This window comes from Eutrigla gurnardus (assembly GCF_963514095.1).
Source record: "Eutrigla gurnardus genome assembly, chromosome: 11".
NCBI classification, from domain to species: Eukaryota; Metazoa; Chordata; class Actinopteri; order Perciformes; family Triglidae; genus Eutrigla; species Eutrigla gurnardus.
Window position 1 is genome coordinate 6,556,441 of NC_139925.1, and position 11,654 is coordinate 6,568,094.

The window sequence follows — 11,654 nt, forward strand, 5'->3', positions numbered from 1 at the left end:
TTTGGAGCTTCTTCAATATGAAGTATTGATCGGGGCAACTTTTTTGTAACATTAAATATTCATATCGAAAAAAAAAACTTGGTGTATGAATTATTAAGAGTTTAACATTAAAAAACACTCAGCTGCTGTCATGTGACCTTTGACCTTTGCAGTTGTTATACTGCACATGATTTTTCAGGTGACACAAATGTTTCAGGTTGCAAGAGGATGCATATATATGACAGTATATTCACTGTAATACTGACAATTATAGATAAATTAATTTATGACAACTTATATAGTGATCATACTTTAAATTGACCTGTCCACAATTAAGTTTCTTTTGCATTTATTTCAATGGCTTTATTTTCTAATACGTACATGTGAGCTGAAGATAAAAGTAGTTTATAAAGTCAGCTCGTTTACTGATGGAGAAAGGTTACTACTTATTAAATGCATTTTTTGAGGGGAATATAAATAAAATTCCACTAAGAAAAAACATTATAATAACATATAAATGTGAAAAATTCCTCTTTGCATTGCAGAAGACTTTTTTTGACTGATATTTTTTTCCTTTATGATAAAAGTAATTTATAAATGCTTTATGTTTTTAATGTTTTTAATTGACATGTATTAACATTGTGATGAAGCATTTACTATTGTATAATTGTTTGTATTGTTATGCTAAAATATTTAAAAAAATATGTTTGTAATTTTAGTCTTACATTACGTCATAGTGCAATCTTTATTTACCTTAAATGAAAGTGTTTGTCTGAATAGCATGTATTTGAGTCCTTCAGCGCCTCTAGCGGCAGCGTGTGGCGGCGCAGGCCGGGTGTGAGCTGTGGCCCCTCCTCCTGCAGGGGAGGGTTGGCCTTCCCTGTAGCGTGTGTGCTGTCTGTGCAGCAACAGAGAGAGAGAGAGGGGCTGGACCTAGACCCGCACTCTCGGCTACCAAACCAAACCACTGCCCCCCCTCTCCCAGATTTACACCATTATCAGGACCCGACCCTGTTTTTGAAGGAGCCGTGAACTTGAACCGGCGGTGAGTTTTTATTTTTATTTTATTCCATTTCACTGCACGTGTGAGAACCTTAACGGTTCTACTGAGGGTGCAGGCCCGGTGCGTTTGATTTGAATGTCGGTGTCGCACTGTTACCAGCTGTCACATTCAGATTCAACATGGCACACACAGTGTTGGATCAGTGTTGTGAGGAGATGTCATGTTTGAAGCAGGGTGCAGGGTTAGACCGGATTAAGACGGGCCTACTTGTACGCCTGAACAGGTGCTCTAAACAATCCGAGCCTGCGTTTACATGCCTGACTTTTATTTTGACAGGAACAGTAACAGGGACTCTGTCTGTTTGAGAGTGGAGGGGAACCTCAGGGTTCTGTCAGACTGTGTGGTGCTTTAGGGCATTGTTGAGGTTGAAGTCCTATGGATGACATCATCAGGACAGGACTGCGTACATCAGCTGTTTAACCATTGAGATATCCTTTTGGTCGTGATCCAGCAGTAGCCTCTCTCTCTGTGTGTTAGACAGGCATTCCTGCTGTCTCTAAGAGCACGATGGGCCTCAGGCTCGGGGGCCACTGGCTCTGTAAACAATGGCATCGCCTGCAGGGTTGTTTCTGTCAAAACTAGTCTGTTTTAGCACAGCAGCACACCCTTCTCTTATTATCTAAGGCATTATATTTTTTCCTCAGCACTGTAGCTCCATCCACTCCCCCCCTCTCTCTTACATGACTGTTTACTGAACTCATTAGGATTCCTCTCCCGCTGAGGAAAGAACTTCATCCAACGACCCAGGCTTGTTTTCTCTCTTGCACTGAGATAGGGACAAGTTTAACACTCGGCTTCTTTGACATATTTGGTTATTTTGGATCCCCTGGATTCCTCACAAAGCTTTCCTCCCTGGAGGCCTGACTGGAAGTTTTGAAACTCTCAAAAAGCAAAAAATACAAAAAGCAAGTGCATTCAGGGAGGGGAGAGAGAGGGAACCCCCCGGGGTGCTGTCCATCAGTGCTGCAGGCTTCTGCAGAACAACATATGATTTGGACGAGAAAGCACTTTATCTGTACCAGTAAACCATTAGTGAATGGCTTCTCTCTCTTTTTTTTTGTCCCTCTCTCCTCTCTTCTCTCTTTCTTTTTTGTCTCTTTCTCCCTCTCAGCTGCCTGCAGACAAGGTATCACATTTCTAAGTTGTGTTCATATTTCATATATTTCTCCGCTGGGCTTAAATGTATGTTGGCACCTGACTGAAGTTTCCACAGCAGCACATTCACTTTTACTATTAGGAATACTGAGGTGATAATATTATAATATCATCTATAATATCTCTCTAAATTCTGGGGGAAAATGCTAAATCCTTTATTTCACATATTAAGTCTAATTATAATGTATCACCTTAAATACTCATCATGTTTTTGTTAATTGTAAAAGTTGCAAAACCTACACATTCATAATAAGATATAATAGTAAAAGAATATAATAAATGGATATATAGAATATTGAGGACCTGACATGAGTTTGCTTTTTGTTATTAATTGTCAAAGCCTTCAATTTTGTGTTACTTTGAATATAATTTAGAATCAATTATCCTACACACACACACACACACACACACACACACACACACACACACACACACCTGATTGCCGTGCTATAACCCTGAGACAAGAGTGTGCCGCCGATTACTTTTCCATCTATTTATAGACAACACTGCGTGCTCCGTATTTTTATCCCCCGCCACCAGCATGGATCCAGCCGGAGGGATATGTGCAGCCATACAGGCCAACAGGCTACGAGCCGACGGCGTGGGCTCCAAGGAGCAGGCCGTGCTCTTCTCAAACCAGGACTACGAGGCACTGAAGCAGGACTGTGTGGAGTCCGGCAGCCTGTTCGAAGACCCCTACTTCCCCGCCGAGCCTCCGTCCCTGGGCTTCAAGGAGCTCGCCCCCTACTCCTCCAAAACTAGGGATGTGGAGTGGAAGAGGCCCACAGTGAGTTTGTGTCTTTAAAATATGTTTTAAAGACTCCAGAGCTAAACATGGACGTCAACTGGACCTATAATATTTATCAATTCTGACTCTTGCCAGTCGAGACAGGACGTCAACAGAGAAACACATCAGTAAACATATCATATGGCCCTCATGTCTGGGATCTCAGACAGAATAGGACAAGTAGGGACAGGATCCTCTCAGACCACTGCAGCTGTTGGCATCGCCTGGCATTCTCTGACCACTCCCTTCGCTCTCTAATCCGATTTGTTTACAGTAGCTCCATACAAACGGGAGGAAGTTGACACCGAGACGCAAGAATAGCAACGGCTTCTTAAAGGAGATGGTAAAAAGCGTGGACTGGCCTTTTGATTGTATTCATTTAATTCCTCCATAGGAGCTGACGGATGACCCTCAGTTCATCGTGGGTGGCGCCACCAGAACGGACATCTGCCAGGGAGCGCTGGGTGAGCCCGTTGTTGTTGTTCATGTTGGATCTGAACTGTAAAATAAAACAGAATGTGAGTTTGTGAAAGGCTTCGTCTCACTTGCAGGCGACTGCTGGCTCTTAGCAGCCATCGGCTCCCTCACGCTGAACGAGAGGCTCCTTCATCGGGTTGTCCCACACGGGCAGTCCTTCCAAGACGACTACGCTGGAATCTTCCACTTTCAGGTCGGTCACCTATCAAGTGTAAGGTCATTTTCGATGGATGGAGTCGTTGATTATCGCTCTGCGTTGCAGTTCTGGCAGTTCGGCGAATGGATGGACGTGGTGATCGACGACAGGCTGCCTGTCAAAGACGGGGAGCTGATGTTTGTGCATTCTGCCGAGGGCAATGAATTCTGGAGTGCACTCCTGGAGAAGGCGTACGCCAAGTAGGTGTTGACAGAACCTGCCTGTTAAATAATTGAGTATGTGTGGTTTTTTTTAAAGGACGTTGTAAGTGATGAATGTGGGTTTTTTTTTTATGTGCGTCAGGCTGAATGGCTCCTACGAGGCCCTGTCCGGAGGAAGCACCACCGAAGGGTTCGAGGACTTCACGGGCGGTGTCTCCGAGATGTACGAGCTCCGCAGCGCTCCGAAAGACCTGCACAGGATCATCGGCAAAGCCCTGGACCGAGGCTCCCTGCTGGGCTGCTCCATCGACGTGAGTGGCCGACCACGCTGGCTCGCCACCAAGACGTGCGGATCAATGTAGCGCCGTCTCTAGAAAACCAATAACGTTAAAAGCACTTCTGTTTATTTACGTCCCGTATAATTTATACTGGGCTGCAGTAATTATGGGTCTGGTATTCATGCAGATCACCAGTGCCTTCGACATGGAGGCCGTTACATTCAAGAAGCTGGTGAAGGGCCACGCCTACTCCGTCACCGGCCTGAAGGAGGTCTGTGTTTGCCTTTTAATCCGTTTCCATTATGAATAACATTCATCATCCTTCGCCGTCGCCTCACGTCTCTCTGTGTGTCACGTAGGTGGATTTCCGTGGCAACATGGAGCGCTTAATCCGAGTACGTAACCCTTGGGGTCAGGTGGAGTGGACCGGTGCCTGGAGTGACAAGTGAGTGATTAAATGCCCCGCATGCGTCTGTTGATGTCTGCCGTTATGAGGGTCCTATCCCCGACTGGATGGTTTATTCCGGTCTATTTGCCGTGTTGTGTGTGTTTACAGTTCTCCTGAATGGGATGAGGTCGACCCCTCGGAACGAGAAGACCTGCATCTGAAGATGGAAGACGGGGAGTTTTGGTAAGCAGCATTTTGGGAATTATTAGGTCTATTATATTCGGTTTTCAGAGGGTTACACTTTAGCACTCATGTTTGTCTGTTAGGTATTAAAGGGGAATTATACTTTGTATTCTTTGTTTTACATGAAGACTTTAAACAGGGAAATGGCTACTTTATCTCTGTCCAAATATAAATCGAAACACCAGAATGATTGTTTTTTATGGGGGGGATATGCATTCACCAAACAAGATATAACTAAAATAGTGAGGTTCTCTTTAGGTGGATTTTGTTACCTTTAGAGGGAGCCAGAGCTGCATATTTACCATAAAGGCATGAGCGTGGTATAAATCCTCAACACTTAACTCTCATCAATAAAGAGAGAGTGGATTCTAAAAAAGGTCCCTTTCAGGTTTCTGACCCCTTTTCTTAATCCTCCAGGATGTCCTTCAGTGAATTCAAGAGGCAGTTTTCCCGGCTGGAGATCTGTAACTTGACTGCTGATGCCCTGAGTGAGGACAGTCTGGGCCACTGGAACACCACCAACTTCTTCGGCGCGTGGAGGCGAGGCAGCACCGCCGGAGGCTGCAGGAACAATCCCAGTGAGTCCCGACCCACGCGTCTACACGCTGACGTGGACGAGGCGTAGACTATGAAACTAACGAGTGCACCGTCTGCACAGACACGTTTTGGATCAACCCTCAGTACAAGATCACGCTGCTGGAGGAGGATGACGACCCGGAGGATGACGAGGTGGCGTGCAGTTTCTTAGTCGCTCTCATGCAGAAGGACCGACGCAGGTACCGGCGCCAAGGTCAGGACATGCACACCATCGGCTTCGCTCTTTATGAGGTGAGGACGGAGATGGAAAATCAATAGTGTCTGACTTTTGTCCTTCTCATACTTACAGTGTATTATTATATAGAGTTTCTCATTAATGTTTTTTCCTCTTGTCTTCTTTTATGCAGATTCCAGAAGAGGTAGGCAGACTACTAATGTTTATTTAACTATAGAACTATATGGTGATATAAGCAGGTGCTTGAACCAGATGAGTTGCAATAAATTGGTATTTAGAGGGTCAAAATTATGAAAAATGAATTCAAATTTGCTATACATGAGTAGGACTGAAGTTATTGAATACATTTTTTTTTTAAATATTGTTATATATGATCCAGTGACCAAAAAGGGCTTCTAAAGGCAGAACAGGAGTTTATTGTATTTTTTTATATTAAAAAGTATTAATATATCAAATTCAGTTTTGTTGCTAATCGTTGACATACTCTGCACAAAAAAATGCATTCATTAACGATAAAATCTTAAATTTGTCTAAAAAAAAGTGACTTTTTGTAATAAATTGGTATTTAGAGGGTCAAAATTATGAAAAATTAATTCAAATTTGTTTATATATGCCTAATAATATATCAAATAAAGTTTTGTTGCTAATCATTGACATACTCCAGACCAACAATACCTGCACACAAAAAAATTGCATTCATCAAATATAAAATATTGAATTTTTGTGTCAATAAAGTGACTTTTTTGTAATAAATTGGTATTTAGAGGGTCCAAATTATGAAAAATGAATTCAAATTTGCTATACATGAGTAGGACTGAAGTTATTGAATACATTTTTTTTTTAAATATTGTTATATATGATCCAGTGACCAAAAAGGGCTTCTAAAGGCAGAACAGGAGTTTATTGTATTTTTTTAATAGCACAAAAAGTATTAATATATCAAATTCAGTTTTGTTGCTAATCGTTGACATACTCTGCACAAAAAAAATGCATTCATTAACGATAAAATCTTAAATTTTTGTCTAAAAAAAGTGACTTTTTGTAATAAATTGGTATTTAGAGGGTCAAAATTATGAAAAATTAATTCAAATTTGTTTATATATGCCTAATAATATATCAAATAAAGTTTTGTTGCTAATCATTGACATACTCCAGACCAACAATACCTGCACACAAAAAAATTGCATTCATCAAATATAAAATATTGAATTTTTGTGTCAATAAAGTGACTTTTTTGTAATAAATTGGTATTTAGAGGGTCAAAATTATGAAAAATGAATTCAAATTTGCTATACATGAGTAGGACTGGAGTTAATGAACAAAAAAAAAAACATTTAATATTTTTATATATAGTCCACTTACCAAAAAGGGCTTCTAAGAGTGTCCTGAGAGTTAACAGTACGGCTGATTATGATAATAAAAAAAAAACCATACACATGCATCTCAACCCATGTCATGTTTCCTACTGCTAGTACAGAGGCTGCCAGAACGTCCACCTGAAGAAGAATTTCTTTTTGAGCCATTCATCGTGCGCTCGCTCCGAGACCTTCATCAACCTACGGGAGGTGAGCACGCGGCTCCGCCTGCCCCCCGGAGAGTACCTCATCGTCCCCTCCACCTACGAGCCCAGTAAGGAGGCTGACTTTGTCCTCAGGGTCTTCACGGAGAAGCAATCAGAAACAGAGTATGTGGGGGGTTTATTTTTCTGTGATTTTAATGTCTGTAATTTCTGTATTTCTTATGTGTAGAAATTAAAATGTAATGCTATTATGCTTTTGTCCATCGCAGAGAACTGGATGATGAAATCTCTGCCGATTTAGAAGATGAGGTACGTGTCTGTGAGATGGGACCAAATACTACTATATGAAGGAAATAACAAGGACTCTTATACTTTTATATGTGTGTTTTCCTACAGGATGAAATCAGTGAAGATGACATTGATGACTCTTTCAAGTCCATGTTTGCCCAGCTAGCAGGAGAGGTGAGTTCTGAAAAACAGCTCTTATCTTACTGTTTTGCATCATTGTTTGTATTTTTACTTGTTTATCCAACTTAAGTTATTCATATAAAATGGTGTTGGTAATAGTAATAGTTGTATTATGTGGATTTAAAATAACATCTAAAGCTTATAACATCTACAAAAATGCTACGACCCTTGTTATGGTGAAGAAAATGAAGTCAGTAATATACTTTTTTGTCCTTTTTTTGCCAGGACATGGAGATTTCTATTCACGAGCTTCGGACCATTCTAAACCGAGTTATCACCCGACGTGAGTTTTTTACATTCATAGCCACTGAAAAATGCACATGTGTAACACACCTCCCACTACTGTGTAGCCTCAGTGCATCGGTTTGTAGCCCAGACTGTTTCAGATGAGTGTTTCTGCCATTTCAGACAAGGATCTGAAGACTGACGGCTTCAGTATAGAATCATGCAGGACCATGGTCAACCTGATGGACGTATCCTCTTGAGTTATCAGGCATGAATGAATGAAAACCATGAATTCCTCAGCATCTTAGTGGCTGTGTGGTCTGACGCCTTGACACCGTGTTTACCAGAAAGACGGTAGTGCTCGTTTAGGACTGGTGGAGTTTCAGATCCTCTGGAACAAGATCCGGAAGTGGCTGGTGAGAATTAATTCAATAATAAAATCAAACGGAGCAGCATTCACACTCCGATTTAAATGCTTGTCTCTCCGACTTCCAGGTCATTTTTAGGGATTTTGACCTCGATAAGTCCGGGGCCATGAGCTCATATGAGATGCGTCTTGCCGTGGAGGCAGCAGGTATAATCCTCTCTTGATGCTCATTAATCATAAATACTGTCCGTACACTCACAGGTGATAAGTGTGCTTTTATTGTCGTCCTGTTTAGGTTTTAAACTCAACAACAGGCTGAACCAGATTCTGGTCGCCCGGTATGCAGAGGACGAGATTGTCGACTTCGACAACTTCATCTGCTGCTTGGTCAAGCTTGAAGCCATGTTTAGTGAGTATTATTGTAATCACTACTATATGTGTGTGTTTCCAGAATATTCTACTAAATAAATGTATTCATTGTGAAACTTTTAACAGGGTCTTTCAAGCAGTTTGACAAGGAGGGGTCAGGAGATGCTGAGATGAATATCACAGAGGTGAGTTCTGCTTAAAAACAAAATCTCAACACGTTTTTTTTTAAACCTTTTCTGGTCATCTAACGTTATTTCTCACATCGCCAGTGGCTTTACCTGACAATGTGTGGTTGAAGAGGCCTTCGACTGGAGGAGAGTATTCAGCATCGGTACGGCGCCTGCAGATTGCGATGAACTTGGAGACCTAAAGATCCCTCATACTTAGCGACCTCTTGATCCTTTAACACATCCCACCTCAGCGTACGTAAAGTAGTCAAATAGCTGTATAACGGGAACAAAAGTCCAATCAAGCCAAGTGTCTCCCGGCTGAATTTTTTGAAAAACTATGCAAACCCACAGTATGAAGGAGTCACTGTGCCACATAGATCTGTCGTCACTGTAAAAACAGCATGTCTCCGACTCTGTGCATGACAACAATCACTAGCTGCAATTTTAGATATCAACATTTTAGTTTTGTTGCCTGTTTGAATGTCATTTTATTTACTAAAAACAATTTTAGCGGTCTCGTCCTTTAAAATCTCACTCTCGATCTGAAGAACACAGTGCTGTAATGGTTTCAAATGTTAAGTCTTATAGTTTATCTCAATCATTCTGCACTCTCGGTTCCATTTGATCCTGATTTTAGAAGTTTAACAGGAAACCATCACCTCAGTTTTGAGTCTGTAGTTACATTCTTTCACCTATAGATGGCAATACAGTTCTGATGTAATGTCAATGGGTTTTTTCTTTGGTGTTCTTTCATACCAAAGTTCAGCCTCTTAATATATTACACACATTTTTCTAGTCAAAGCTTAAGTAAAGCAGCTGGTCTTTGTTCCGTTTGACAATTATCTAATTTATTTTTGCACTGAGGTTTAGTTTAAAGAACCTGCTACTGAAGTTGCCTCACATTTATGGGAAATCCTGTATTTCAGTCCACTCAAGTGACATTTCCAGGGCTAACATGATACTAAAATGCCTTATACACGACACCATGGTGTTATTAACAGCTTTTAAAAATATGCCAGTCATGTGTTTTGTGTTGTGAATGTATGTTGTGCCTTCAATAAACATTTCCCTCATGGTTCATGCATTCTCACGTTTGTCCATTGTGTTCATAACATGAGTTTGACCCACATTTAGCTGCTCAAATGCCTGCAGAGGCTCATATGCTATGCCTTTAAGGTAAAGGTTATATTTATTGTAAGCACAGAGCAGTCTCAGTGAAATGTCAAACATGTTGACAAATAAGTCAGTTTCATACATTAAGTAACAGAATGCTGTAGGGACACTCGTGACTGGGTGTGAGATGCTCCTTTTAAATTTTATTGAAAACAACAGATGTGAAATATACAGTGAAATATAGAGAATGGTGTCGTTAAACAAATGAATTGGCAATTGCCAGGACTTTTGAGTAATCTCCCTCCACTTTACGTAAATGTGTGGGTAATGGCACCTTAATCCTCGTTCCTGTAGGGTTCCCATTGTCCTCAATCAGAACAACATTGTTCGAATCAAAGCGCGGACTCATGCGTTCTCCAGGCATTTTGTGTCCAACGATCAGGGCTTTCTTCTTCTGTCCTTTAATGGCAAGCAACACTCTGTCGCCAACTTTTCCTACGCCATTCTTGGTGTAGACGTGGATCACTCTCGGGGGGCGGTGATAAGGTGTATTTCCAAGAGCACTGTTGTCCACTACCCGCACTCTGGTCATTTTTTGAATGGCTGCTGCAACGGTGGATACACTGACGAGACAAAAAGTGAGTTGGTTAAAGTGACAGCTCTCCACTTTTCTGTGGGGAAAAGTTTTTTGGAGGTTGGTTGTGGTGAGTCATGGCGACAAATACTTCAGCTGATTAACAATAATCATTAACAATGAATAAAGTGCCTTTTAAAGTTAAATCGGGATATTTAATGACATACCAGTCATCCACTACTGCTGTAGCTACCTGATAAATAATAAGCTTTAATATCCACCATCCACAGTGACTTCACTGGGATAATTAATATTCATGTGGATGGAAAATATCAGACAAAACGTTAAGTCACCATCACTATACATACAAACGCAATAAAATAAATAATAAAAACAAGGATGCCCTCCAGAGGTCAGAAAATACTAAGCGTTGGGTATTATTTTGTGTCTGATAAGGCTTCAGCATAATATTAATATTAATAATAATAATAATAATAATAATAATAATAATAATGTGTTTTGAGGAGGTGAACGTACAATATTTGGCACAATGAAGGTCAAACATCCATTTGTAATTACAGTAATCAAACCCAGATCACACTGCTGTCAACTCTAAATGGGCTGTAAAATTTGACAGAAAAAGAAAAATCTCTTACCTAAAAGTCCTCTGATGAATTAAGGACGATGACTCTACCAGGAGCCCAGCGATGGATCTTGAAAGCAGGGTGAGAGCCATGATTACAGCGATTACTGTGCCAGCTGCAAAGAGAAGTTATACACGGTTAGCAGCTAATGAGCTAAAGGGTTTACGAATGACGTCGCTAGCGTTAGCTAACAATCACAGTGTGGGCGGACAAGTCCTAACGACGGAGCACAATATGTTTGTTTTATTGTCTTCGCAGCGAATACACGTGATTGTGTTAAAAAGCCTCGACATTTAAGATTAAAATAGCAATCTGGTTACCCTTCTGTCGCGCTCCATGCCAAAGTCAAAAGCGTTGCGTCACCAACATGCGACCAACCGCCCTTTAGCTTAGCTAGCTAATAAACACAACGTTCATTCACATATGAATAAATGAACACAGCTTACCGCATATAATAAGATGCGCTTTGGTTTGTTAATTATAAAGCGTGTGTGGTCGTAAAAGCGACCAACGACTCCACTTTGCTTGTTTATTACTTTCGTGTACGTCATAAAAACGCGCCGGGGAGGACAAACATAGAAATACAGCAGGATAGAATCTACGCAATGAAAACGTAGCGGTCATGGCGTATGAATGTGTCGTGTGTCTATGTGATCTACTTATATATACGTCACGCTCTAAACCTGACTGACTCCGGCTCCAGTTG

The 11,654-nt window shown here is 41.1% G+C and overlaps 2 protein-coding genes across 3 annotated transcripts; one reads left to right on the top strand and one right to left on the bottom strand.

Annotated features, from left to right (window-relative positions):
- Positions 1-883: 883 nt before the first annotated feature.
- LOC311021405 (calpain-1 catalytic subunit-like) lies at positions 884-9,693 on the top strand. The gene is made up of 23 exons (XM_084021961.1): positions 884-1,024; positions 2,154-2,168; positions 2,738-2,984; positions 3,379-3,448; positions 3,536-3,654; positions 3,724-3,857; positions 3,961-4,129; positions 4,284-4,367; positions 4,456-4,541; positions 4,653-4,727; positions 5,145-5,305; positions 5,386-5,555; positions 5,672-5,683; positions 6,972-7,183; positions 7,288-7,327; positions 7,415-7,480; positions 7,712-7,769; positions 7,895-7,959; positions 8,059-8,127; positions 8,207-8,285; positions 8,374-8,487; positions 8,574-8,632; positions 8,717-9,693. Exons 3-23 carry the CDS (start codon positions 2,739-2,741, stop codon positions 8,741-8,743), a joined length of 2,115 nt encoding a protein of 704 aa, XP_083878087.1. The 5' UTR covers positions 884-1,024; positions 2,154-2,168; position 2,738; the 3' UTR covers positions 8,744-9,693.
- On the bottom strand, positions 9,465-11,517 carry mrpl14 (mitochondrial ribosomal protein L14). 2 transcript variants are annotated; one of them, XM_084021963.1, is made up of 3 exons: positions 11,395-11,517; positions 10,961-11,063; positions 9,465-10,353 (listed from the first exon to the last, which is right to left on the bottom strand). In XM_084021963.1, the coding sequence occupies exons 2-3, from the start codon at positions 11,038-11,040 to the stop codon at positions 9,987-9,989; spliced, it is 447 nt and encodes a 148-aa protein (XP_083878089.1). In that variant the 5' UTR covers positions 11,041-11,063; positions 11,395-11,517; the 3' UTR covers positions 9,465-9,986. The 2 variants fall into 2 exon arrangements, with proteins under 2 accessions (XP_083878089.1, XP_083878088.1); XM_084021962.1 differs by lacking the exon at positions 11,395-11,517 and adding an exon at positions 11,269-11,323.
- Between the last annotated feature and the right edge of the window lie 137 nt (positions 11,518-11,654).

Excerpts from the sequence above, each read along its gene's own strand:
- mrpl14 (XM_084021963.1), bottom strand. The coding sequence starts at position 11,040 with ATGGCTCTCACCCTGCTTTCAAGATCCATCGCTGGGCTCCTGGTAGAG. Across the intron at positions 10,354-10,960 it reads ATTCATCAGAGGACTTTTAG|TGTATCCACCGTTGCAGCAG; the intron begins GTAAGAGATTTT and ends TTGTCTCGTCAG.
- LOC311021405 (XM_084021961.1), top strand. The coding sequence starts at position 2,739 with ATGGATCCAGCCGGAGGGATATGTGCAGCCATACAGGCCAACAGGCTA. Across the intron at positions 2,985-3,378 it reads TGGAGTGGAAGAGGCCCACA|GAGCTGACGGATGACCCTCA; the intron begins GTGAGTTTGTGT and ends ATTCCTCCATAG. Across the intron at positions 3,449-3,535 it reads CATCTGCCAGGGAGCGCTGG|GCGACTGCTGGCTCTTAGCA; the intron begins GTGAGCCCGTTG and ends TCTCACTTGCAG.